The sequence below is a fragment of the Carettochelys insculpta genome, chromosome 24, assembly GCF_033958435.1.
Source record: "Carettochelys insculpta isolate YL-2023 chromosome 24, ASM3395843v1, whole genome shotgun sequence".
Lineage (NCBI taxonomy): Eukaryota > Metazoa > Chordata > Testudines > Carettochelyidae > Carettochelys > Carettochelys insculpta.
Window position 1 is genome coordinate 6,822,497 of NC_134160.1, and position 24,815 is coordinate 6,847,311.

General features: G+C 46.6%; 1 protein-coding gene across 2 annotated transcripts; it reads right to left on the reverse strand.

Moving 5' to 3' along the window:
* Positions 1 to 129: 129 nt before the first annotated feature.
* Positions 130 to 20,166, reverse strand: RNF19B (ring finger protein 19B). 2 transcript variants are annotated; one of them, XM_074976505.1, is made up of 10 exons: positions 20,151 to 20,166; positions 16,082 to 16,669; positions 9,332 to 9,537; positions 6,500 to 6,644; positions 5,914 to 6,076; positions 4,893 to 5,007; positions 4,144 to 4,284; positions 3,556 to 3,763; positions 2,591 to 2,722; positions 130 to 1,627 (listed from the first exon to the last, which is right to left on the reverse strand). In XM_074976505.1, exons 2-10 carry the CDS (start codon positions 16,633 to 16,635, stop codon positions 1,180 to 1,182), a joined length of 2,112 nt encoding a protein of 703 aa, XP_074832606.1. In that variant the 5' UTR covers positions 16,636 to 16,669; positions 20,151 to 20,166; the 3' UTR covers positions 130 to 1,179. The 2 variants fall into 2 exon arrangements, with proteins under 2 accessions (XP_074832606.1, XP_074832607.1); XM_074976506.1 differs by lacking the exons at positions 2,591 to 2,722; positions 20,151 to 20,166 and having other exon boundaries at positions 16,082 to 16,726.
* Positions 20,167 to 24,815: the final 4,649 nt, after the last annotated feature.

The following is a 24,815-nucleotide window of genomic DNA, read 5'->3' on the forward strand; positions in this document are numbered from 1 at the left end:
CCACTTTTCATCCCTGCAATTAGCAACCCCCCCCCCCCGCCAACCTGTTTTATATAATCCAAACAATGGAAATTTCAGTGATGTTCATATGAAAAACCTATTTTTGGCAGGTGTAAGGAAACAAGTCCAGAGAATGTAAAAACTTTATGAATCAGTCTACAAATGTGAATACACAGACACAAAAACAGTAACAGATTTCAACATTTGTAATGAGCTGGATGAACCTGAGACCCAGCAGCTGATGGTGCTGTGCCCCCTTATGAAATTCCATGCCCCCTCAAAAGGGGCCTGCCCTCAGTTTTGCTTACCCCTGCTTTAGGGGGACCATAAGTGTAAACCTGCATTAAAACTCTACACTCCCACCAGGGAAGTACCACGAAGCTGGACAGGAAGTTGGAGGAGTCGTCACTGCTTTGCCACTATCCAGCATGCAGTTATTCTGCATCTATTTCGATTGCTCCGCAGGTTGCTGGAGATGTTTACCTCCAAATGGCTCCTTCTGTCCAGTGCAACCCTATTCTTCACTCCACAGCCTCTATTGACATGTTAGCATTCACCAGGCATGGGGCAGAATGGGCTGGCTCGCCTAGAAATATGCTACAGTAGCAAGTCCAAAGCAGACGGGGGGCCAACTTTCCCGCACCTACCCCTATCTAGATGCCTCGGCGACACTGCAGATGGCAAATAAACGTCTTCCTGCCACAACCCAGTTTCAAGCCACAAACATCTGAACTGTCATGACACCTGTCTGTACAGACGCCTGCAGCTACCATAGCAATTCCGCCACTAGCGCCAACAGAAGCAAAGGAAGTGGAGCGTCACTGAGCACAGGGAACCAGGGCCATATTACCCTCTCTCTGACCAACAAATGGATGCAAGTCCAATTACAACAGGGATCTTTATTAAAACAATTTGTTAGCAGTATTTTTGCAGACACACAATACGCGCACACATACATATGTACACTCAGACACCTCTCAGAGTGCTTGAACCAATAAATTAAAAATGAGAGGGCCAGGGACTTTTCTTTTTTTTTAATTGTGTAAGAAAACGGCCTCTTTCCCCTCAGGGTCAGATCAGTGAAGCAGGCCAGATAATCAGAAACAGAAGCCAACAAAAGACAACCCACCTCCCGCCAAGGATGCAGTGACAAAAAGCATGCTTCTCTGGAAGGCAACTTCATACTCTGGCTTCAATGCACTCCAGTTTAGAGACTATTTCCTCTGGCCTGTGCCCTTCTTCTTGGGCACACTGGCTCAGATGGGCACTTGGGCTCTCAGCACCTCTGGCTTTTGGGGTCTGTGAGCAGGCTATAGTCTGAGGGTGGGGGGAATCACACTCATCTGAGGTAATGTCTGGCACATCATCCGATTGGCTGTCAGAGCTTTCCAAGTCACTGCGTATGCTCTCAGGCTGCGCCAGGGTGATGTCCCAGGTTTTGCTGGCAATGCAGTCCTTCTGCTCACAGCTTTGGTGTTTGCATGGCTGCTCCTGCTCCTCCTCCTCCTCATTTTCTGCCATCTGAGTGTGGACGTGGAGGGAGTCCTCTGTGCTGCTGCCACTAACTAGTTGGTAGTGACTAGGTTTGGCCTCTATGTCCACTTGGATCTCCATGTTATTGCACTCTCTGTGGAAACAAGCACCACTTCAGTCAGTTACCAGCTACAGAAGTAGTCGAAGATCAATTTTAGCTTGTTACCTTGAAAACTTTTCAACCACAAGCTTCATGACTGAGGCACATATTGGAGTGCCAGTCACCACACCATGCTGACAGAACAGGCAAAGCTACAATCATTTATACTCCTAAGATTATTCCCTTTTTGTGATCAGAGAAACCGAGGCAGACTGCGGCAACCAGGAACAGCCTGAGACTGGAATCCAAATTCCTGTCACTGACTTCTAGCGAACACAGCTTGATTCCAATAGTTCCAAGCCTTCCTTCTGTGCAAGCCTAGGCCAAGGAAGCACACCCTTCCAACTAGTGAGACCTTGTGAGTGGAAATATGTTGTAACTTCAGCAAAAATGTGACACGCCAACAACTCCAGACATAAGACTGATTAGCAAAGAAGGGCTGTGACCACCTGGTTTGACTGGTTACTGTGTCATGATACATAATACTAAAGTATCCAGCCAGTCTCGGGAACTCATGCGTGTTTAATGGCCTTCCACATACATGTGAACCATCATTTCCAACTACCAACCTTAAACATGTCCTATAGTGGAAGGAACTGCTGAAGCTACCTGGGAAGGTGGCGCACTTTTGAACATCACGTGTATGGTGCAATCATACATCTAGAGAGTTCCAAGTGAGACAGGTACAACCAACCACAGGTGCTGCTTTGCTAGAAAAAAGGGATTCTCTGCTGCTTTTCCAGGACAGAAGAACTAAAGTGAGAGAACTGTGCCAGGGATTTCAACACAGGCTTTGCTAGTGGCAATGCATGATACTCATCTACACACACTTTTGGAACTTGCAGGGATACGCTTATACCCTCAGCCATTAAAATCGAAATTCCAGCATGCACACGTTCTCCACAGTGCCTGCACACCCCGTGCACCACCCCGAACCTGTGCAGTCAGTACACGCACCTGTCCTGGGGGTTGTAAGAACTAATGATTGAACCAGCCATAGCCCGTGTGCTGGCGCTGTCGCTCACTGCTCCAAGACTGACAGAGTCCTTTGGGAAAATCTCCTTCTGTACGTCAGCTTGCACTTCCAGCCTGGGCAGAGTTGGGAAACGGGCAGAGTGAGTAATGCAGCCAGGGCTACACAGCAGCCGAGCTGGTTTTTTAAAACTACAGGAACAGTTATTTAGAAAATGAGCGGTGATAAGACAGGTGGCTGCCTGCGCTAATCCAGATCTGCACCAGTAAGTTTAAAATCAGGTCAACCTTTTGTGTGTGGCTCCATTTACCCGAGTCCTTTCCTCACTCTGTTTCCATAATCAAAGTTAGGTTGTGTCTAAACCATGACTCATGCAGTTCCTGTGCAAGGCAGTCTTCCAGATCCAGCACAGAGCTATGATTATATTCTGGGCTATAATTTTGATGCACTTCTCCGGTTACATGGCCAGAATGACTGAGAGGCAGGTTCAGAGGAAAACTGTAGCATCACCTTATAACTGGAGGTACGCCCTCCTGTTCACTGGGTGCTATTAAAGAGTAACAGACATTTGAAGCACTAGGCCAGGTCAACAAGAAGATTGGAAGAGCCTTACACAGCAAACTGGTACACTTCTGATGCACTTCCATCTCTGCTGCTTCTCAAATCAACCCCAACCCTATTTCTTGCTATCAAGGAACTAGAAAGGTTACCAGAGAAAGATAACCAAATGAAACCAGATTGATTGTGTCTGCTATTTACTTGGTGCTCTTGCAACAGAGATGAGGTTGGGATACATGGGAAGTCTAGTTTGTTACACCTGAGTCTATCATAAATCAAGAAGGTTAAAAAGCATCAGTGGTACCACCCACTAAGCAAAACAGGCCCTGGCAAGCTAACAAGCCTCACTGCTCCTCATTACAGACCAGACCTTCTGCATCAGTTCAGTTACCTGCTGTACTTTCCCTTTCCCCCAGAAAGGACTCCACCGCTCAGGGTACCACCGGAAAGGGCAGCAAAGCTGGCCGTCTCACTGTAGTTGCCCTGCATGACGCTAAGCCCATCCGTGGGGCTTCCACTGGTGCTCAGCACACTGGTTAGTCCTTCAATACTGCTCTCACCAATACTGGGGTTCTTCAGGGCTCGCCAAGCATCTGCCACTACAACAGGCAAAGATTATACATTAAACATGACAGTGCACAAAAGAACAGTCACTGAAGTCTGCGAGGGGTTACATGTCAAACACCATTTTCATTAATAATTTCAGATACATTCTCCAGCAGAGAAGAGAGTTGGGAATCTTCCAGGAGCAGGCACTCCGGTGCCTCCCACCCGAGCTTTGTATTGCAGTGCAGGGTGTATGCTGAAGAGTTAGCCTTGAAACAGTGGCATAGATATGACTGCTACAAATCTTGACATACTGAAAAGGGCTGATAACCCATCCCAATTAAACCCAAGGGACTGCCTTTGCAGGGAGGCCCTGCTTGCTTCCACAGCTCTTCAGACTACACAGACAGATTGTAAAAGGTTACTTCATCACCTGTAATGGGTCCATCATCTTCATCAAACTCTATTTTCACTCCCTTCCCATTGGCTGTGCTGACTCCACAGCCACCTCCTCGGCAGAGAGAAATTGGCACAACACCATAGACGTAGGCCAGCATGATGGGGACTCCAATACCTGGAACAGAGGACACTGGCTATTCAAGAGGCACATCAGATGACAGCGTGACTGAGGCATAGTGGATAGAACTCTGGAAGCAGGGACCACCTTTTGTTCTGTGTCTGCACAGCACCTAGCACAATGGGATCAAGATCCATGACAGTGTTCCTAAGTGACACCAAAATACAAAATGATGGCTATGACCCCCTCATACTCCAGTACAAGGGAACCTACCGTCCAACACTTGAGTTACATTATAACACCTTGGCAACCTACAGTGGAACAATCCCAGTTTTGTTGACTCCATGAAGGTTGCAGTGGCAGCTTGCCAGCATGTCAAACTTGCATAAAACCCAAGCTTTCTGATAAAGCCAGGAGTACTGACACAACAGAATGTATTATACACAGTGCTCAGTCATGGTCCACAAGCACCAGGCTCTGCAGCTGCTGCAGGCAGCATGTTAGATGGGCATGAAAGAAACCAACAAGGATATTATAGGCATTTATGAGCTACTCTTTGGCCACTCCTGATCAGTATCTGTCACAATAGCAGATGAGCAAGAAATGAGGAGCACAGTTACGAATAATGACTGAACACAAGGCAAAAATCAGCCTTTTCTACTTACCTACACTGACAGCAGCAATGACTGGGGATGCAATGACGGACAAGGTGACCCCACCAGTGATAGCCAAATTTCTCTTGTGCTTAGAGGTTTTCTTTCCCTCATAACGGCTGTGGATCTTGGGAAGAACAGAAACACTAGGTGAGGAAATATCCATTAATATGCTCATGACCTTACACCTTTGCCACAAATGTGAGTCACATGACCCTTAATCACCCATAACAGTCATTGACTGAGAATAGGTCCATCAATAGCTATAAGTCAAAATGATCATGCATCTCCAGGCTCTGGGTTTTCCTAAGCCCCTGACTTCCACATGCTGGGAAGGGACTGGACAACAGTAAAAATACCCTTCTTCTGTTCATTCTCTTTGAAGCATATGGTGCTGGCCACTGATGAAGACAGGATATCTCCTGGGCCACCCAGGTGACCCAATGCGACAATTCTAATGTACCTCCATCACACTCAGAAGATCTCCCCAATCAGATTTAGTCAGTGCATCTGTTCAGGTATAAGGACAAGCTAGGGATAGTTCCATGTGCAGCACTGTGTTTCTCCCTCTTAATCCTATCCAGCAACAGAGGCAGGCAAAGGGACTTGATGACTTAGTGAACATGTAGCCTCTGACCTCTAATCACAGATAAAAATCTAGTACTGAGTGGCAGACAGTCATTACCATCAGAACTATTTGGTAACTTCTGTGAAGTGAGGGGAGGGATCAGGGTTATTACTGCACGAGCCCAAGCCATGAAAACGATCACAGAGGCCAAGAATTAGATACACAGTTCCCCTTTCTAAAAGGGATGCACGGGATTTGACTGAGAACTTCAGTTTCCTGGCTACCAGATAGCATATGTTTCACTTACTAGGCATAAAACCCAAGAAATAGTGATCTTCAGCTGGTTAACAGCCAGATGGGTTTCCTGCAGCCACCATTAGCCTTGGTTAACACCTAGGACTCCCAACAGAGAATGTTTCAGTCTGTTCATTCTATTAGTTCTGATCACCAGCCCACCCTGCTTACCTTCCTCCCAACATACACTGGGATGCCAATGACCATGGCAGGAATGGCAATGCCAGCAATGAGAGAAATGCCTATAGGGGCACCAATCAACGTGCCCAGCTGCCAGAGAATCTTCTTCTTGCGACTCCATGGCTTCTTGCCCCAGAATGTGCAGCCAGAGGGACTGTAGGGGAAAACAAGTTGTCTTTTCAACATTCATATAAAAATGACTTGTAGGAAATGCAGGGATATCATGCAAGAAAGGTTCCTTCTCTCCAGATCCAGCTGACCCTCAAGAATGTATGTCTTCTCCCACTGTGAAAGGGACTACTACACTTAATATTCATCCCTTTAAGAACTTCCTTAACCAGTTCCATAAGAGAAGGCAAACCGCACTGGTCTCTGACTGTGCACTGCTGCCATAAAAAAACCCAGAACTTCAACAAAAGCTTATTTTCACCTATGCCAGGTGATTAGGAGTGTACAGGTTAAGGAGGGGCACATTTGTGAGGAGGTAGAGAAAGCAGAATACATTAAACACAAAAATATAAACAAACACCACCCCCCCAACAACAGAAAGCCCACAGGATTCTGCTTCACATCTCACCTGAGGTAATGCAGATCTGAGATCTCCTTCATACACAGCCAGCAGAATTCACAGCCACACACTGCACAAGTCATGTGATTACAGCTCCCATCATTCATCTTGATAATGTAAGCACTGCAACGTGGGCATGGCTTGATATCATCCGCTTTGAAAAAGAAGGGACCAAATCAGATTCTGTACATCTTAACTATTTTCAGCAGTTTACTGGGAACTTTTGTTTGGGGATGGTGGACACAGGAAGACAACTTACATCAAATTCTGTCCAATCAGGCTAGCACAGGGGTCAGCAACCAAAATAGCAAGAAGAGACGTTTTTTCCAATTCAGTAAAAAACTCAATTTAAGAGCCACAACGTATGTGAATAGGAGATTACCCTTAAGTAACATTAAGCCATACTTTTTGTAACCTCTGTTTTAAGAACAGCGCATACCCCAACGATCTGTAATGCAATACATCTTTACTGCAGGACATTCGCAAACTTTTCACATATACTATTTCCTCACACTCTACATGTGTGTGTTTGTACGGTCTTTCTGACTAACTCCCAAACCTCCTCTCTCTGGAAGACGCAAGGGTGAGTTATCCAATATTTCAAAATCACATACCATTTGCTATGTAAATATGAGTTCATTTTGGGGCTTTTAGACATTCACTACTTTTTGAAAATAATCAGGAGCGGTTTGTTTGTTTGTTTTTTCCTACACTTTACAATTATAGCATCAGGAGCCACAAAGAAATCCTTAAATAGCCACGAGGCCCCGGAGCCACAGATTACAGACCCCTGGGCTAGCAGATTATTATTCTCATTAATCAAATCCATAAAGCAAAGATATCGATTCTGACTTCATTCTTCAGTGCTACAGGATAACCCTTCATTAGCACATAATTCCACTAAAACAAGGTAGCAGTGTCTGTTTATCCAGTATACACCAAGCAGAAAAGCATTTTAAAATTTTTCCTACACCATAAAATGGAGCTGTTAGAAAAGAGGTGCGTCTTCCCCATTCTAGCCAATCAAGAGCATCAGCCATAAACTGCATTATGCACATTATTTAAGGGACAAGAATGTTCTCTACATTAGTCTCTCTGGAAGACAAAACAGCAAAGAAACTAACTATGTTGTTGAAAAGCATGCTCTTCTTTGTGGGTTTAAGGTGAAACTCTAAGAGCTTGTCTACACTTGCCCCAAACTTCAAAGACGCCATGTCAATCAGGGCGATGGGAGATTACTAACGAAGTGGTGCAGTGAATATGCAGCACTTCATTAGGCTAATTCTCCCCCACAGCAACTCTGAAGTATCAAACTTTGAAGTGACGGCATGCATGTAGCCACAGGCACTTCCAAGTGCCTTTACTCCCCAGAATTTTGAGTAAAGGCACTTCGAAGTGCTTGCAGCTACCTGTGTGCTGGCACTTCAAAGTTTGATGCTTTGAAGCTGCCACAGGGAAGAATTAGCTTAATGAAGTGCTGCATATTCACCGCAGCACTCCATTAGTAATCTCCCATCACTCTGTTTAACATGCCCCCTTCGAAGTTGGGGGCCAGGGTAGACCCAGCCTTAGTATATTGGTTGGTAAGTATTTAATCTGGGCCCATAGTTGGGTACTTAAGTCATTTAAAGGGACAACATCCACCAGTTACTGTACAACAAGGAGACAGGAGAGAGGCCCCTTTATATCCATTCTGATGTGTCATTTGTGAACAAAGTTGTACAGGGAACCATTGTATAATTCCTTGTGTAGGGGGCAACCTTTAAAGCCCCAAATAGTTTCAGAGCTACTCTGCGACGAACTTACACTAGACAGGGAGAACCTCTCTCTGGAATTCATCTCACCAGGGCTGATGGCTAAGGTTTGCTAAGGGCCTCATTTCCAGAAATCACCTTGACAGGAAGTAGTGATAAGAGGTTGATTTTTGCTTGTTTGTTTGGGCTGAGAATTTTGCCATGCAGTGGTTATAGCATTTTGTTGCCCCACTATCAGGATTCTCTACATTTCACACATATTTTAGTTCTGAATAACAGCTGAGCCACCTTTAAAACATTTACAGTCTTACACAGAAGTCAACTACAGTGCAACTAGAACGATGTGTTTATAATGAGCAGCCTGTGAGAAGAAGATACCAACTTTGTGAAAGAAGGAATCTAACTGATCTTATGGATCACTTTCTGAATCACTGATTAAAAATCCTCTATAGGTCAGCAGGTATTTTGATTAAAGAGTGCCGCTCTCTTCCAGCCAACACTAGATTTTTGTGGTATGGCATCTCTTTCCTACAAATAATGGTATTACTAATGCTTATCAGAACAGGGAAATGAATTCCCTATTCTGGATTAGATATTAGTACTGCTATTGCTCACAGCAGCAGACAAAGCAGACTTCACGTATTGAGAGAGTAAAATTTCTTTTTTGCTCCTATTTGAGATTGAGATTAGCAAGAGAGTTGAGGAAATCTAAAAGAGCAAATCAGAGCAAAAGTAGCTTCCTATTGTAATGGGTCAGGAAGTACTACCTACAAAATAAGGTGACTTTATGTAACTGAGTTGTGCAACTGTGAAACCTCCAATTTTAATTACGTTAGTTCTTTGTGTAAGTAGCTTGTCAGGCCAGACATATTACCCCAGTACTGACTGGGAAGGGAAACTGCGCTGCACATCAGAGCTGAACAGATCCAACGTTGCTGGTATCCTTCACCTATGGCCAAGTGGTTGTGTTCCCTGGCAAGTGTTAATACCCATTTTGATTCCGGAAGTGCTTCAGTACAGGCTGCTCACTTCCCTAGCTTCACAGAGGAAAGTAATACTGGCTAATGAGAAGCTTGTTAATTCATACCAGGTCCAGATTCCTGTCCGTAACTGAGGCCTGAGGCATGTTTCGTCCGCACGCGCAGCGTCTGAGCCCTTTGCTGACGGGCCATATCGCAGGTTTGGTTTGGATGCCATATCTGTTTGCAGTGATAGCAGAACTCAGTCTGGCAGCCTTCCCTCTCACAAGTCAGCTTGGGGCAGCTGGCACAGCCATAGGCAATAACAGCGTAACTGTGGAAGACAAAAATACCAGGAGAATTAGTAAAGCCAGAAAGTTGTCTTAGGACTGCAGGAATCAGTGCACCACTACCAGAATGCTTCATCTGTCTCTTAGGTAACACTGAGATTTGCTGCTGAACAGCCACAAAGGTAATTGCATTTTAGTAGTGGATAATGGACAGATCTTGGTTTCTCCAGTTCCAAGGATCTTTTTTTGTGTTATTGTTTTTGAGACCAGGTGACCAACATTAAGATACAAGGATGCCATTTATACGTATAATGGTATATCTAATGTTTCTCTGTTCCTCCTGACAGACTTCCCTTGACTACCATTGCACACTGAATAAGTTTCTTCCCTTATGGATTCCAAGGCCAGAAGGGACCATTGTGACCTCCCACTCTGATCCCTGAAAAGGCCATACAACATCCCTGAAAAAAACTGCTAGAGCATCTTTTTATAAAGGTTTATTTCATGAAGATAGCTAGTCTTTATTTTAAAATTGCCAGTGCTGGAGAAACCAATTAGGTAATTTTTTCTGAAATTCACTGTTAAAAATGTACTTATTATTTCCAGTCTAAGTTTTGCCAGCTTTAACTTCTCAACCTGCCCTTCCAGTCTGCAAGTTCTGCTGCTTCAGTAGAATACAGCCAATTCAGATCCTGCTACTGATGACCAACTCATCTTGCTACAGCCAATGCGCATTACCTTCAATTGACCTTCGTCTGCTAGTTGTACTGATAAGGCTTCAGTCAGCAAAGTCCAGAATGTCTGAGTGGATTCAGGAGAAACTAGCGAGACTAAATTATATCTTTGTTTTGTCCTCTGACAAAAACAGCGATTAGCACTTTTAAAAACGTACAAAAGGAGTTTAGAGCTGCAACTACTTCTGGAAAGGAGCTCAGGGTGATCTCTACAGGAAGGAACGTGTATGCAAAACAGTCTTCTACTTATAGCCTCACAATTTAACAGGAATTACAACTGAAAGCGTGCCTTTACTTCTGCAGCTTCTCTCACGGGTTAATCTTAGATGGACCAATTACACAAAGAACTACAAGACTGAGAAGAGGGGAATATAAGTAGAGATCACCATGTTTGAATTAGTAATGCGGAGATTTCACTGGCACTTCTACAAGGAAGCATACCTGAATGAAGCTCATATAGCACTATAGAGAACTGCTCTATGGAAGCGCAGTGAAAACACTGACAGAAAGGTGAGTTATTCTGATTTCTGCAACATTTGTGTTAAAGGACAGAGTATCCTCACTTATGGTTTATTTTTAGAGCCTGAAGAATTCAAGTGGCATTGAGGCAATAGCTTCAAGGCAGCAGCGTGAAAAGTGCTGAATGTGTCATACCACAATGATTCATATCCCGTGGGAGTTTCAGCAACTTGATCCTGCCTGGGTGCAGTATAATTGTTAAAGACAAACAATGCCTTCCTGCTGCTGATCAGGGACTGAAAGACACGATTAGGGCTCTGAACTACTGTATTTCTGGCCTTCATGATCAATGCTAGGAGAGAGAAGTGATGCAGCGAATCTAGGAAAGACTAACTCAAGCCACATTTGATTACTGAGCATCTTGTCAGAGGGACATTTCCCCCACATCCTCAACTCCTGCCAGTAGGCTGCAGCAGGGAGATGCATTCAAGGGTAGGACATTAACAGCTTCTAATCTAAAGAAAACACTTTGACACCAGCTGTAACAGAAGATGTTGACATTTTGGGGCCTACCAAAACTTACTACCAGGAAAGCTCAATATGCTACATTAAAAGCAGCTTTGCTATGTACTAAAATGGCCCTGTATTAGAGAAGTCTGAAGCTTTTCTGGACATTTCATATAGTACTTTATTCTTAAACACATGCACACACCAGTTAGTTACTAAGCACTGAATTTTAGTCCCAGAGTTAAAATGGCAACAAATAGCAACAAGCTCACTAGTGTGAAATGAACTACATGCTTTTTTAGACTCTTAAACTGAGCTGTGAATTCTCAAGTTCAACTAGAGTGCTGATTAAATAATCTATCCAGAACATGGATAGCATCCAACTATACTGACATTGCATGGCCATGTCAAAGGCCAGCTGAAGAAGGATGTGTATGCATCCTTCACCTGGCCTTTGACACATCCCTGTCTTTTAACTACTAGTCACTTCCCGGTAAAACCACAGCTGCTGGAGTGACAAGGATCTTTCTACCTGATCTTTCTACCCCAATATTACTATAGAGTGCTTTTCCTAGCCTACTCTACACAGCCACTACCTGCCTCCGCCATTTGCTGTGCTTACCTCATCACTGTCATGTTCAGCCTCCTCCACTTAGTTCAGCCTCCTCCACTTAGTTCAGCCTACACAGTTCAGTTGTTTCCCTAAGACTTTGGTGGATATAGTGACATGAATACTAGACAGCAGCACCAGCTGACTGCAACCGGGGTACAAAAAAATCTGTATTTGTATGAAGAGTTGATGGAACTCCTACAGATCAGCACTGATATGGAAACAGATTCTAATGTTATGTCTGTATTTTGTCTCTCTGGACTGCATTGCTAAGTTTGCTCACTTATGAAGTTAGTAGGCACAAGGGTGGGATGCAGAGGTGTGCCAGAGTGCTGCATGCCATGTGGCTTATGTTTCAGAACATACCTGTCCAGTAGGCTCTTGTCACAACTGTTCTCAAAACTGCACAGCTGGAGAGGAACAAGAGCCAAAGACACACACTACTGAACAGGCTATGATGTGGGAGGAGAAGAGGTAATGTTCACCCGTATGCCTGAGAACACGCTCGCTATCAGTCCTTCATATTAGCCATTTAAAAACTCAGTTATTGGTACTGCAGGAATGTGCACCATCTATTCAGACCCTGTAAATAACTGGCATCATAAAAGAGCAAAACAGGTTTTCCAGGCAGAATGAGTTTAGGGTGAATAGCCTCTCTTCCCACCACAGGCCTGAATCTGTCAGATGCTGCTGAAGCATCACTAACAAGGAAGATAGCAAGGATGCCCGGGCTATGGCAGAGCTTCACAAAGTGATCCATCCCAGCTTGTTGGTTTCTCAGAGTAAGGGGAGGGAACATCAACTCCATAGTTTATTTGTAAGCTGCCCGTGCGTTCATACTATTGGCTCACTGGGCCAGCAGAACAGCCCCGTGATATCAATTGTTTGTGCAACAAAGATTAACAATATGCAAGCTTCCAGAAGCCTGCCACAGCAACTTCTAGCAGGTATAAACTACAGACTAATAATGAAAACACAGCATCTTTTGGGGTCATGAAGGGAACATCTTTACAAGGCTAGGCAGTCTGATAAGCATCACTTCAGTAAAACAGAGGAAACTCAGTAAGTGGTGACTACATTTTCCTCTAACTCAGGGTTTCCCAAATTTTATATAGTCGGGACCCAGTTTTTTTCAATACTTTTTTATGGGGCTCAAAAATATAAAGGCATATAAAAAGAAAATGAAAAATAAACAAATTTTCATTGTCTATTATTTATTCACAATAATAATAGTACATAGCGATAATTTGTATATTTTGTAAGGACTGGCAATTTTTTTTCCTAGGACTGGCACTGGGCCGTGGGCTACACTTTGGAAAATGCTGCTGTAACTGATTGGCAAGGTAGATTCCAAGGACATTACATCTATGTCAGGAGTATGACCTAACCTGATCTATCCCTGATCTGATTCCCAATGCCACTCTAGACAGCAATAGTAAACACCTTGATTATTTAAAGCTAACTTAACCTTGATCTCTCAAAGAACAAGCTTTAACAGTAAATAAATCCTTACACAGCAAGTGTGTATCGAGCAACAGGTAACCTGAGACACAGACATTAAGCAATTTGCCCACAGTCAGAGATCATAACAAAGCTTTGATTAGATCTTAGGAATCTTTCCACTTTTGATTTGAACCCTAGGATAGAATGTTCCATAACATCCCCATTAGTTGGGATTGTACTTTAAACCTCTGGTTTGTTTCTGCAGCATACGTAGATAGGTAAAATACAAGATTCTCCGCCACCAGCCAGGCTGTGCTTATGCTACATCAGAAAATTAGATGAACCTTGTTAAAAGAAAAAAAAAGAAAAGAAAACGAAAGCAACAAACTGATAATCTAGAAAGTCTAGGATGGACTGAGTTTTGTCCAGAGTTAAACAGTTCCGCACTTAAGCAACTAGTGAATGAGTCAGTATGATTCAACATTATTCCTCCATAAGTATGCTTCAACATCCTGCTGCCAGCTTGGTAAAAATTTTCCTCATATAGGGTGACCAACATTTCTCATTCAGGTGCGGAAATAACCTCTGTCTTACCTATGAAAACTCATTACCTAATAAATAAAATGGTTAGTCTTTACAGTGCTACAGGACTGCTTGCTTTGTTTTGTGAAAATAAAGACTAACATGACTTTTTCTCTGAAACTTCTCTGTCTCAGAAACTCTTATTTTAGCTCTCAGCACACATGTAGTAGGGGAAACCCTGTACTTCCCATTATTTCAGGAAGAAAAGCTTGCTTCTATATTAGAGAAATGATGTGATCACAATTGAAAAACCCTAAGAATCATTCTGAAACATTCTATGGAAAGGTGGTACTTCATATCTAATTCTTCCCTGCTTCCCCAACCCATGGTCACAAATCCTTTGATTTGTAACATTAGTTTTATAATGAAGGCACACTGTCTAATTAGTTAGTTAATAACCTTGTACAAAAACTAAAGCCTATCCACCTGGATCTATAAGAAAGTAGCTAGATATCTGCAAGGCACGTATGGACAGAAAGAGGATTCTAGCATGATGGAGGCTCTGATTTAACTTAATACTCAGTAAAAATCTGAATGTACTTTTTCTGAAGTTTAGTAAGAAGACTAAAGGGACCTCCACAGTTCAAATATACTAGCTCTGGATCACAACTGGTTAAATAAAGGTTAAGTGACTTGACTAGGTGTCACAGTGAGTCTATTGGCAGAATCAGAAAACTCATTAAGTCACTTGACCATGCTCCCTTTAGAAAAGTGTGCTTCCAGGAGGATGAATAGGCTTGTAACAGAACAAAAAGCAGTCAAGTAGCACTTTAAAGACTAGCAAAATGGTTTATTAGGTGAGCTTTCGTGGGACAGACCCACTTCTTCAGACCACAGCCAGACCTAACCATTTTGCTAGTCTTTAAAGTGCTACTTGACTGCTTTTTGTTTTGATAGTGTATAGACTAGCACAGCTTCCTCTTTGTTACTTGTAACAGAAGGAACAGTCCTAATTTGTCACTAATATTAAAATGACAAAAGACTTACAAGAGTTTACACCTAAAGATTTTTCCATGAGTAGGTAAGCAATACTATTCTTACCTTAAAGGCAGAAACTGAGGAAAAGAGCAAGTGACTCCCCCTAGCTCAAAGTTATAACAGTTTTATAGTCTGAACTTGATACCCCCAAATGTTTACAAAAACAACTCAGTTAGGCACCTTATACCCACAAAAAGTAGCACATCTCTCCTTTGCTGTGTTCTTACAACTTGCTTGTTCCTTACTGTATCCTTTAAAAAAAAAAAAAAAAAAGAACCTAGACCTAAGAAAAACTGCATGTTTCTTTCCTCCCAAAACAGCTTGAAATGAATGGCCCTGAGGGAAACTGAGATGAGTTGTCACACTACTACCTAAACTAGCAACATTATTCAGAAAAATACCTTTTTCCTAATAAGCACCACAAGTTTCCCCACAGAGGTTCCAGTTAAAAGCTCAGGGTTCTTTCCCACCTTACCAAAATAGAAGCCTGGCAGAACCACAGCAAACTCAAGACATATTCTACATTCCCACCCATTCAACAGGGAGTAGTTACTTTCTTCAGCAACTCCTGACAGATGGGAACCGACCACCCACCAGAGCCCTTGCAACCTCCACTGCCTGTCAGAGGGTCACATTTTCCCCCTTCAGGATTCCAGCAGAAAAGTCAGATTCCACCTCTCTCAAGTTACAGACAACTTTGTGTAACTTTTCTCCTACAATTCATCCCCCTTTCCTGGGGACAGACTCCTTGTTCCTTCCCAGAGTTTGCTCTCCCAAGGTCAGACACCCCCTAAACACTAGCCCCTCCCCAGGCTCTCCCAGACCACATCGCCCCAGTGGATTATCAGACCTGCAGCCCCCAGGCCTGACTCCCCCTCCAACCAGAGTGAGGCAAATCAGACCCTTCTCTCCGACAAAAGAAAGGGAAAGAAATCAGATCCTCTGACCCTCCCTCAAACCAGACCCTCCCCTGAACAGAAGGGGGGGGGGGCTCGGCCCCACTCCCCTCCCTCAAGCCAGACCCTCCCCCCCCGCAAGAGAATGGGGGGGGCTCGGCCCCACTCCCCTCCCTCAAGCCAGACCCTCCCCCCCCCCAAGAGAATGCGGGGGGGGCTCGGCCCCACTCCCCTCCCTCAAGCCAGACCCTCCCCCCCAAGAGAATGCGGGGGGGCTCGGCCCCACTCCCCTCCCTCAAGCCAGACCCTCCCCCCCCCCAAGAGAAGGGGGGGCTCGGCCCCACTACCCCCCCCCCGGCCGGAGCCGCCCGGGACTCACCCGCAGTCCGGGGCCGGGCACCAGCGGCAGTCGGGGTCGGCGGCCAGGCAGCGGCGCAGCATGAACTCCTCGTACTTGGCGACGAGGTGCGGCGAGTCGCGCAGCAGCCCGCGGATGTCGGCGGGGTTGAGGCGCTCGCTGCACTCGGGGCAGCAGATGTTGACGCGGGACTCGGTGATCTCGATGCGCAGGTACTGGCGGAGGCAGGCGCGGCACGAGCGGTGCGGGCAGGAGAGCAGGCGCGGCGCGTTCTCCGCCGGCTGCCGCACCAGGCACAGCGGGCACTCCAGCTCCTCCGCGCCGCCCTCCTCCTCCTCCTCCTCCTCCGCCGCCGCCGCCGCCGCCGGGGCCTCCTCGGCCGGCGGGGCGGCGGGGGGCGGCAGCGGCGGCGGCTCGGCCTTGGCCCGGCGGCGGCCGAGGCGGCGGCCCCTCACCCCGCCGGCGGCCGAGAAGACGCTCTGGAAGGAGAGGCGGCGGCCGGGCCTCGGGCACTTGGGGGCGGCCGCGTGGATGGAGGAGGAGCGGGGGGACTCGGAGTCCTTCTCGGAGCCCATGGCGGAGCGGGACCCGGGCGCGGCCGGCAGCTCCCTGCGGCGACAAACGGATCCCCTCAGAAGGGGAACGGCGGAGGCGCCGCGCCTTACCTCAGCACACACCCCGCGTCTACTGCGCAGGCGCCAGGGGCGGAGCCTCACCCGCCCCCTAGCGGCGGGGCGGGTCACGTGAGGACGCTCTGCGGCCATTTTGGATATGGGCACACGGCCGGGGAAGTGGGCAGGGCTGCGAGGGAGGGGGAGAGGAGGAACCAGTAGTGTACAGTACCGAGCCCGAATGGGGCGGGGCGGAGGGCGCTGTACGTCTGGAACCGGGGTGCAATGGCAGGGAGTGCACCCCATGCTTCTCTGGAGGGGCCTGGGAGGGGGGATGCACAGGCCAACATTGGCCCAATCTCAAAGCTGGCCACTTCCCTAGCTTGCTTACAGATATGACGTCACGGTGTCATGACGTCAAAGTGCCATTGCCCTACACTGACCCATGACATTGCAGTGCCACGTGGTGACAGCACACTCCTCCTCGCCACTGCGGCTAGACTTCACAGGTGCGCAGATCACCACGGAGTGCCGCAGTATGCCAACATGCCATCAATGTCTAATGCGCGGTGGCACTCCTGTGCCATGTCATGTTCACATATCAGTTTGACGCAATGCATAATGAAAGCTCACATCACACACTTGTGCCTCAGTGCCACATAACACCCAATGATACCTCTGCGCTACATCACCACAATTCTTGGCAAGAGGTTGGTACCACATGTCAAAACAACACCAGCTGATACGGTTTGGCCTGCCTATATCAAAAACTTACAGACCAACTCTAGGAGGTTTTGGGACCAACTAATCAAACCCTGAAGGTGCCGAAAAATGATGACAGGACCAGCATATAATTCAGCAGAACAATACCAATTACAAGCAGGATGATCCCCAAAATGAGGAAGACCTCCCTAACAGGAACTTGAGGGCTACTCTAAGACTGCATAAAATTAAATATATCACAGTCTTCCTTGTTAACAACTGCTGGGATCAATGTGATATATTGTGGCCAAATCCTCTACTTTTGATGGATGCATTTTGTATTACAGAATGCCTGTGAGATGCGTTGGAAAACTCCTTGGCTACCGGCTTTTCTACAAAGTTCTTAGAAAGAACAATGAATGTAACTCTTCTCTAAGGCAAAATGTAGCCTACTGTCTCTTTCACTCCAGCACAAAACTGACATATAAAAGAAGACCTTGTATTGCAACTCACATTCTTATCACATTAATGTAGAAGGTTCAGCACTACCCTTTGCTTTTGAGTATTGGGGTTATGTTTCATACCCTGGGGCTCTGCCAATTTTGTCTCCCACTAAAAGGCAGGTGGACCAGCAGGAAAGACATTGTCTCTTGTTATACTGAGGAACTGGAGCAGAAGAACCTATGTGTCTATGAAGTGCGTGTTAAAAGCAGCACGGAAAGCTTTTATTGTTTCCAGTTGATCTTTACATTGTAACTGGACAAAGCACAATTTGATGGGAAGAGTAGAGTTTTATCACTGTCTTCTGGACCACAGTCCCACTGTAAGATATTGTGTAATAACAAAGCTTATTTGTATAGCCAGACATTTGTTTCTTTGCAGAGGTAGGGTGGCCATCCATCCTGTTTCTACTGGGACAGCCCCGTATTTTGGGCGCCAGAAAGGCGTCCCAATTTATTTTAAAAAGGAGCAAATTGCTGCATGTTTGGGGAAGCTAGGAATGCACCTGTGCGGCTGCACCCCGGCTCCCCACAGCTTGGGGGAGCCAGGAGCCAGACAGCGTGGCTGCCACCTGGCTCCTCGCTGCTTGAGGGAGCCAGGAGCTGGACCAGAATGGCTCCCTCCTGGATCCCTGACCTTGACTGGCACCGCTGCTGCCCGGCTTCTGGCTCCCTGCAGCTTCGGGAAGCTGGGAGCACACCCACTTGCTTGCTGCCTGGTTCCCAGTTCCCTACACCTCGGGAGAGCTGGGAGGAGCACTGGTGCAACTGCTGCCTCCTTCCCAGTACCCCGAGGTGTGGGGCAGCCAGGGAGGTCCCCCAGGGTGGCAGCCCTTGGTGGCTGCAGCTGGGGAGTTGCCCTCCCTCCCACTGTCCTGTATTCAGGATAGGGGGATATGGTCACCCTAGGCAGAGGCCTCATTTGTTTCCTTCCCCACCCCATAAGCAGCAAGGCTTTGCAAGACAAACCTGGGGCTGCACCCAAGTGCACATGAGTTCAAATCCTGTCTTTGCCTAGACTATATCCCTCTGCGCTCCTTTTCCTTAATAGATTGATATCCTGCCTAGACGACCTTAATCATCTGTCATTCCTCTTGATTGCTACACAGATGTCACTGCTCCCCAGCCACACAGCCAATATTTCGGCTTAGCTTCACTCTGGCCTTTCTGCCATAACAACCATCCCTGTAATTTTGACCTATTCACATGGTTTTTATTCAACTCAAAAGTGGCCTCGGAGTGTTAAATTACTGTGTGGGAACATGAATTCTTTTTTTTATTAAAGTGACAGTCTAGCATGAAAGTCAGACATATCTTCTCTACCAGAAGGAAGTTGAGTGTGAAGGATATCTGCTAAAACAAGTAAGAAAGGGTCAGAGCCATGTAACCTGCTTATTACCAGGCTCCAGGACAACCATAATTAATAATTATCATTTAATAAAAGCATTTCCATGCCATTTTTAATGAGGATCTCAAAGCACCTGACATCCTAATATCCTTGTGAGAGTTCGACAGCTTTACTCCCATTTTACAGATGTGGGGAATGAGGTACAGAAAATGGAAGTTACTTGCCCTAGGTCACTTTGGCTATGTCTACGCAGCAGCACTACTTTGGAATAAGAAATTCCATAATAGCTTATTTCAAAGTAACGCTGGTACGCACAAAATGCATTTCAAAGTAGCGCTCAGCTACGTTGAAATAGAGCGTCCAGACACAATAGAGACTATTTTGAAATAGAGCCCTTGGATGCACTCTAGCTTATTTAGAAATAGCTCCTATTCCCTGTCTACACAGCCCCTATTTCAAAATATCTGTTTCGAAATAACAAGAAGTCCTGTGGCACCTTATAGACGAACAGATATTTTGGAGCATAAGCTTTTGTGGGAAAAGACCCGCTGATGAAGTGGGTCTTTGCGCACGAAAGCTTATACCCCAAAATATCTGTTCGTCTATCAGGTGCCACAGGACTTCTTGTTGTTCTCAAAGATACAGACTAACATGGCTACTGTGATACTTGTTTCGAAATAGGCGCTATTCCTCGTACAATGAGGTTGATCGAATTGAAAACAAGTTGTCCACTATTTCGATAATATTTTGAAATAGCGATTGCGTTGTGTAGACGCTGGCTAAGTTATTTCAGAATAGCAGCCATTATTCCAAAACAACTTTGAGGTGTAGACACACCCTTAGAGTAGCAGTACCTGGAAAAAAAAATAGGTGAGGGAATCCATAAACAGAAAGGATAAAAATCTTCTCACTTTCGGGCATAAACCAACCTGTAGCTGGAAGACTCCAGGAAGAAACTTCCCCTAAGTGTACGTCACCGTCTGATTTCTCCTTTCATGCTTTCATACACCTTCCTTTGCAGCAACTGGTACAGGCTGCTGTGGGAGCCAAGATATAAGACAAAATGGACCACTGGTCTGATCAATGTCTACACTCTTTAATCTCTATACAATTGTACCACTTCAATTATAGCTGTATAGTTAAAGCAGTATAACCCATAGTGTCGATCCAGTTATACTGGCATAAAAGCACCTTCTACAGCATAGGCTATTCCCATTTGGAAAGAGAAATAAGTTACGGTCTTATAAGGTACTTTTAAGACAGTAGATCTGAGTACACATTTAATCTGGTATTGATTTAAACAACTTTAGTACGCAAAAAAAATCACACTCCAAACTGAAAGAGTTAGTGCAGTACAAGAATTGTTGTAGACCAGGATTAAGTTCCCAATAGACTAGGGAGCCCCCACTTTCTGCTACAACCCTTTCTCAAAATGAGTTATATACTGCCAGAGAGCTGGCACCAGAAGTGGAGTAGCTGCTGCAGCACCCCCTGACTTGAACTGATTTCCACTGTATCCTGGGATTACAGTTTGGTTCAATGGCTCTCAACACCCCCACTGTACAAATTGTTCCAGCACCCCTGTAGACTGAACCTTGAATGGAGACAACTTCACCCTGGCTACTGAGAATTAACATGAGACAGGCCGGATATCCCAGTGCTAGCACAGCCCCAGTGGAGAGAGAGAAGGTAAAACCATTTGAAGTCCCTGGGAAGCACATCAGTCAGCTCCCTGACTTGGCATAAATGGCTCTTTATCCCCAGGAGTCTTGACACAAACGGGAGGGAGAGAAGCCAGGATGGATTGGAGCAGCTTCTCAAGGGGATCCTTTTGTGTATATTTAGTTGCCTGGCCATATTTCTCTCCCCCGGCTCCTAAAAATCCCTCAGAACCTTTGCCTGCCTTTATAATCTGGAAGGAATTCAGCTGTTTCCCAGTTCATACCAGTACTAGCTAGGGACTTTTGAGACCTCTGAGCCTGTGGTGTGCAGACATGCCACCCATTTGAAAACTGAGAAAGGCTGAGAGTCATTCGTCTTGCTTATTCCAGGCTTCTGCGTGATAACTGGCTGGGATGATTTAGTGGGGGTTGATCCTGCTTGAAGCCAGGGGCAGGACTAGATGATGTCCTGAGGTCCCTTCCAGCCCTAGGATTCTATGATTCTGTGAATTTCATATTGAATAAAACAGGATTTCCATAACAATAGGGGCATTTCTTTGTGGAGAATTTCCTCAGCCTTCAGGAATCCATAGGCTTCCTCTCAGCATGTTCCCGACTAAAGAGCAATTCAGACCCAACTGATTTGTGGTTAATTCAAACTGGAGAAAATCCTTCTTGGCAAGGGGAGTAAACAAGGCAGTTTGCTGGTAAAGGAGGGAGGAGCGCAGGCAAGGGGAAATTCCATAGATCAGCTTAACTATGCTGAGGAGCTACAGTACAAGAAATCGCATGGTTTTCCTGGGGGTGGTCTGTTTAGATTTAAGAACAAGGATGATTTTAGCAGCCTCGATGAAACAGACAGCAAAGCCCAGCTGAAAGGGTCAAATTCTGCTCTCGTTTACACTGGCATAAATCCAGAGGGACTACGGACTTCAGATCTGATTCCATCTCTTTGCTCGAATGAGAGTGGGGTTGGACATAGATCCTTTTACCTGCCTTAAAATAAGACATCTCCCATGGAGTCTTTCACCAATAAACCAAAACGCTCCCCCGAACACAGCACTGCTGTGGTGCTGACGCCTTTGCCAAGGTATCATCCTCATCTGAGCTGCACTGGTTTGTGCATCTCTCTTTGTCCATGCAGCACCATGCACAGTCTGCATTCAGCAAGTGGGGGAAATGCTAGGCCTGGTATCTCCCTTCTTCCACGCCCGGTGTTGCTTTCCTGGGTTATGATGAGTGTGTACACACACACACACACACACACACACACGCACACACACAAACAGAGCAATCTGCCAGAGTCGGGGAGGAAAGGCTGCTGGCTGTGCCCCAGGAAAAAAACAACCCTTTGAAAGACAGAGAATGAAAGCAGAGCCAGCCTACCAGGAGAGGTGCTGCTTGCCTGGCTAGTCTACACAGAGGGTTGCCAAACTCCCCTCCCACAGTGGGACAGTTTGTGCTGAGCAATACCCAGGACACGCTCGCAGCAGCCCGACATAGCCTGTGGCGGGGCCTCGTCAGACAGCCCAGCCAGTCTGGGTTTGTGTCATTGAAAATAGAAACTCCAGCTCCTGCCACATACCCTCCCTCCCACCCTTCCTACCCAGACAGCTAGATGTGGGAAATGACAGACTGCGCCTCTCCCTCACTGGCCCACGCGAGTCTTTTTGGAATAAAAAGAGCTGCCAGGTAGGGGTGGGGTGGAGAGGGTAGCAGGGGGGACGATGACAGAGTCATTAGGGCTGAAACCTACAGTTCATTACAAGGTGAAGTTCCAGCCCTCTCTGATGAGCAGCACTTTTTTATTTAGGATCGTGCGGACCCCAGGGATTCCCTTCCCCTCCTCCACTTGGGACTGGGACAGGGACAGCCACCAACACCTGTGTCCCAGTGTGGAAGAAGTTTAGGGGAAAATCCTTGCTTAGTCCCCAAGGGATCAGAGAGAAAGTTAAAGCGGAGGGGATTAGAGCAAAGGCCCGTCAATCAGACTTTTACTTATTACTTATATTGTGCTGTCATCCATGTGCTAGGCATTTTACAGACACTGACCAAGATCCCCAGGCCCTGTACCGCGGGGAGACACCCAGAGCAATGTCAAAGGCTCTGAAAGGCTTCCCTAGTGCAGGAACGCTTTGCAAGCCTTGACGTTAGGGGGCATGCCAGGAGCAGAGACACGGCGCGCGGTGCTGCAGAGATTCCATAGGACAGCCCCAGGAGACTGGTGTGACTGAGAGTAGATCTACACTTACCCCAGCGTTTCTCCCATCGACCTTCCTCTGTGAGGATAAGTCGACCCCAGATAATTGCTGTAGCTGGAATTGCCTATCTAGGATCGACTTTTAGGTGTAGTATGGACCTGGCCTCAGACAAGCCGGGGGCTGTCTACGCTAAGGGCCGCTCCAGGCCACAGATGAGGAAGGCAGGAGGTGGGAGGGATAGCTCTGTGGCTTGAGCATAGCCCTGCTAAACCCAGGGTGGTGAGCTCAATCTTTTAGGAGTCTGGGGCACATAAATTTAAAAAAATTGTCACGAATGGTGCTTGGTCTTGCCAAGAGAGCAGGGGGACCAGACTCAATGACTTCCAGAGGTCCCTTCCAGTTCTGAGAGGTGCGTAAAGGTGGCTTAAAAGCACATAATTCACCTAATCTCACCCAAGTTCCCTGCCCTAGAAAGTTACAGTCTCACGAAGAACACAGCCCAGCTCTGCTGCCTTGAACAAGTCACTTCTCCTTTGCGTAAAACAGGAATGACAACACTGACCTGCCCAGAGGAGCTGCGTCTACATGTGCACACTACTTCGAAGTAGCGGCACCAACTTCGAAATAGCGCCCGTCGCGTCTACACACGTCGGGCGCTATTTCGAAGTTAACTTCGACGTTAGGCGGCGAGACGTCGAAGTCGCTAACCTCATGAGGAGATAGGAATAGCGCCCTACTTCGACGTTCAACGTCGAAGTAGGGACCGTGTAGACGATCCGCGTCCCGCAACGTCGAAATTGCTGGGTCCTCCATGGCGGCCATCAGCTGGGGGGTTGAGAGATGCTCTCTCTCCAGCCCCTGCGGGGCTCTATGGTCACCGTGGGCAGCAGCCCTTAGCCCAGGGCTTCTGGCTGCTTCTGCGGCAGCTGGGGATCTATGCTGCAGGCACAGGGTCTGCAACCAGTTGTCAGCTCTGTGTATCTTGTGTTGTTTAGTGCAACTGTATCTGGGAGGGGCCCTTTAAGGGAGCGGCTGGCTGTTGAGTCCGCCCTGTGACCCTGTCTGCAGCTGTGCCTGGCATCCCTATTTCGATGTGTGCTACTTTGACGTGTAGACGTTCCCTCGCTGCACCTATTTCGATGTTGGGCTGAGCAACGTCGAAGTTGAACATCGACGTTGCCGGCCCTGGAGGACGTGTAGACGTTATTCATCGAAATAGACTATTTTGATGTCGCAACATCGAAATAAGCTATTTCGATGTTGGCTGCACGTGTAGACGTAGCCAGGGGGTTTTAGGAAAGATCACTGCTTCTCAAGGGCTGGGTGATCTGTGGAAGAAAGGTGCTGCGTAAGCACAAAGTACTAGCCGTAACTGACGCGTGATGGGGTCACAACTTTATAAGGGCACGAGAAAGACACACTGCAGACTGATCATTTCACAGAGCAGTGTGTCATCATGAGGCCATTTGCTTTTCCTGGACAAGGACGGGGCGAGATCACCAGGCACTATGTCTACACAAATGTGCCATCTCTTCTAGTGGTCTCACGTCCCTTTTCCCTCCACAAGGCACTACCACATGAGCAAATGAACCTGCTTTATCTTCCCTCTGTCTCCGGGGCCAGGGAAGATACAGCCTGTGGCCTCCAACCAAAGGTTGCAGAGGAGGACTGGAGCTTCACAGGCTGCCGCTGGCCCAAGCAACCTTTCTCAACTCCTATTGGCTAGAAAGCG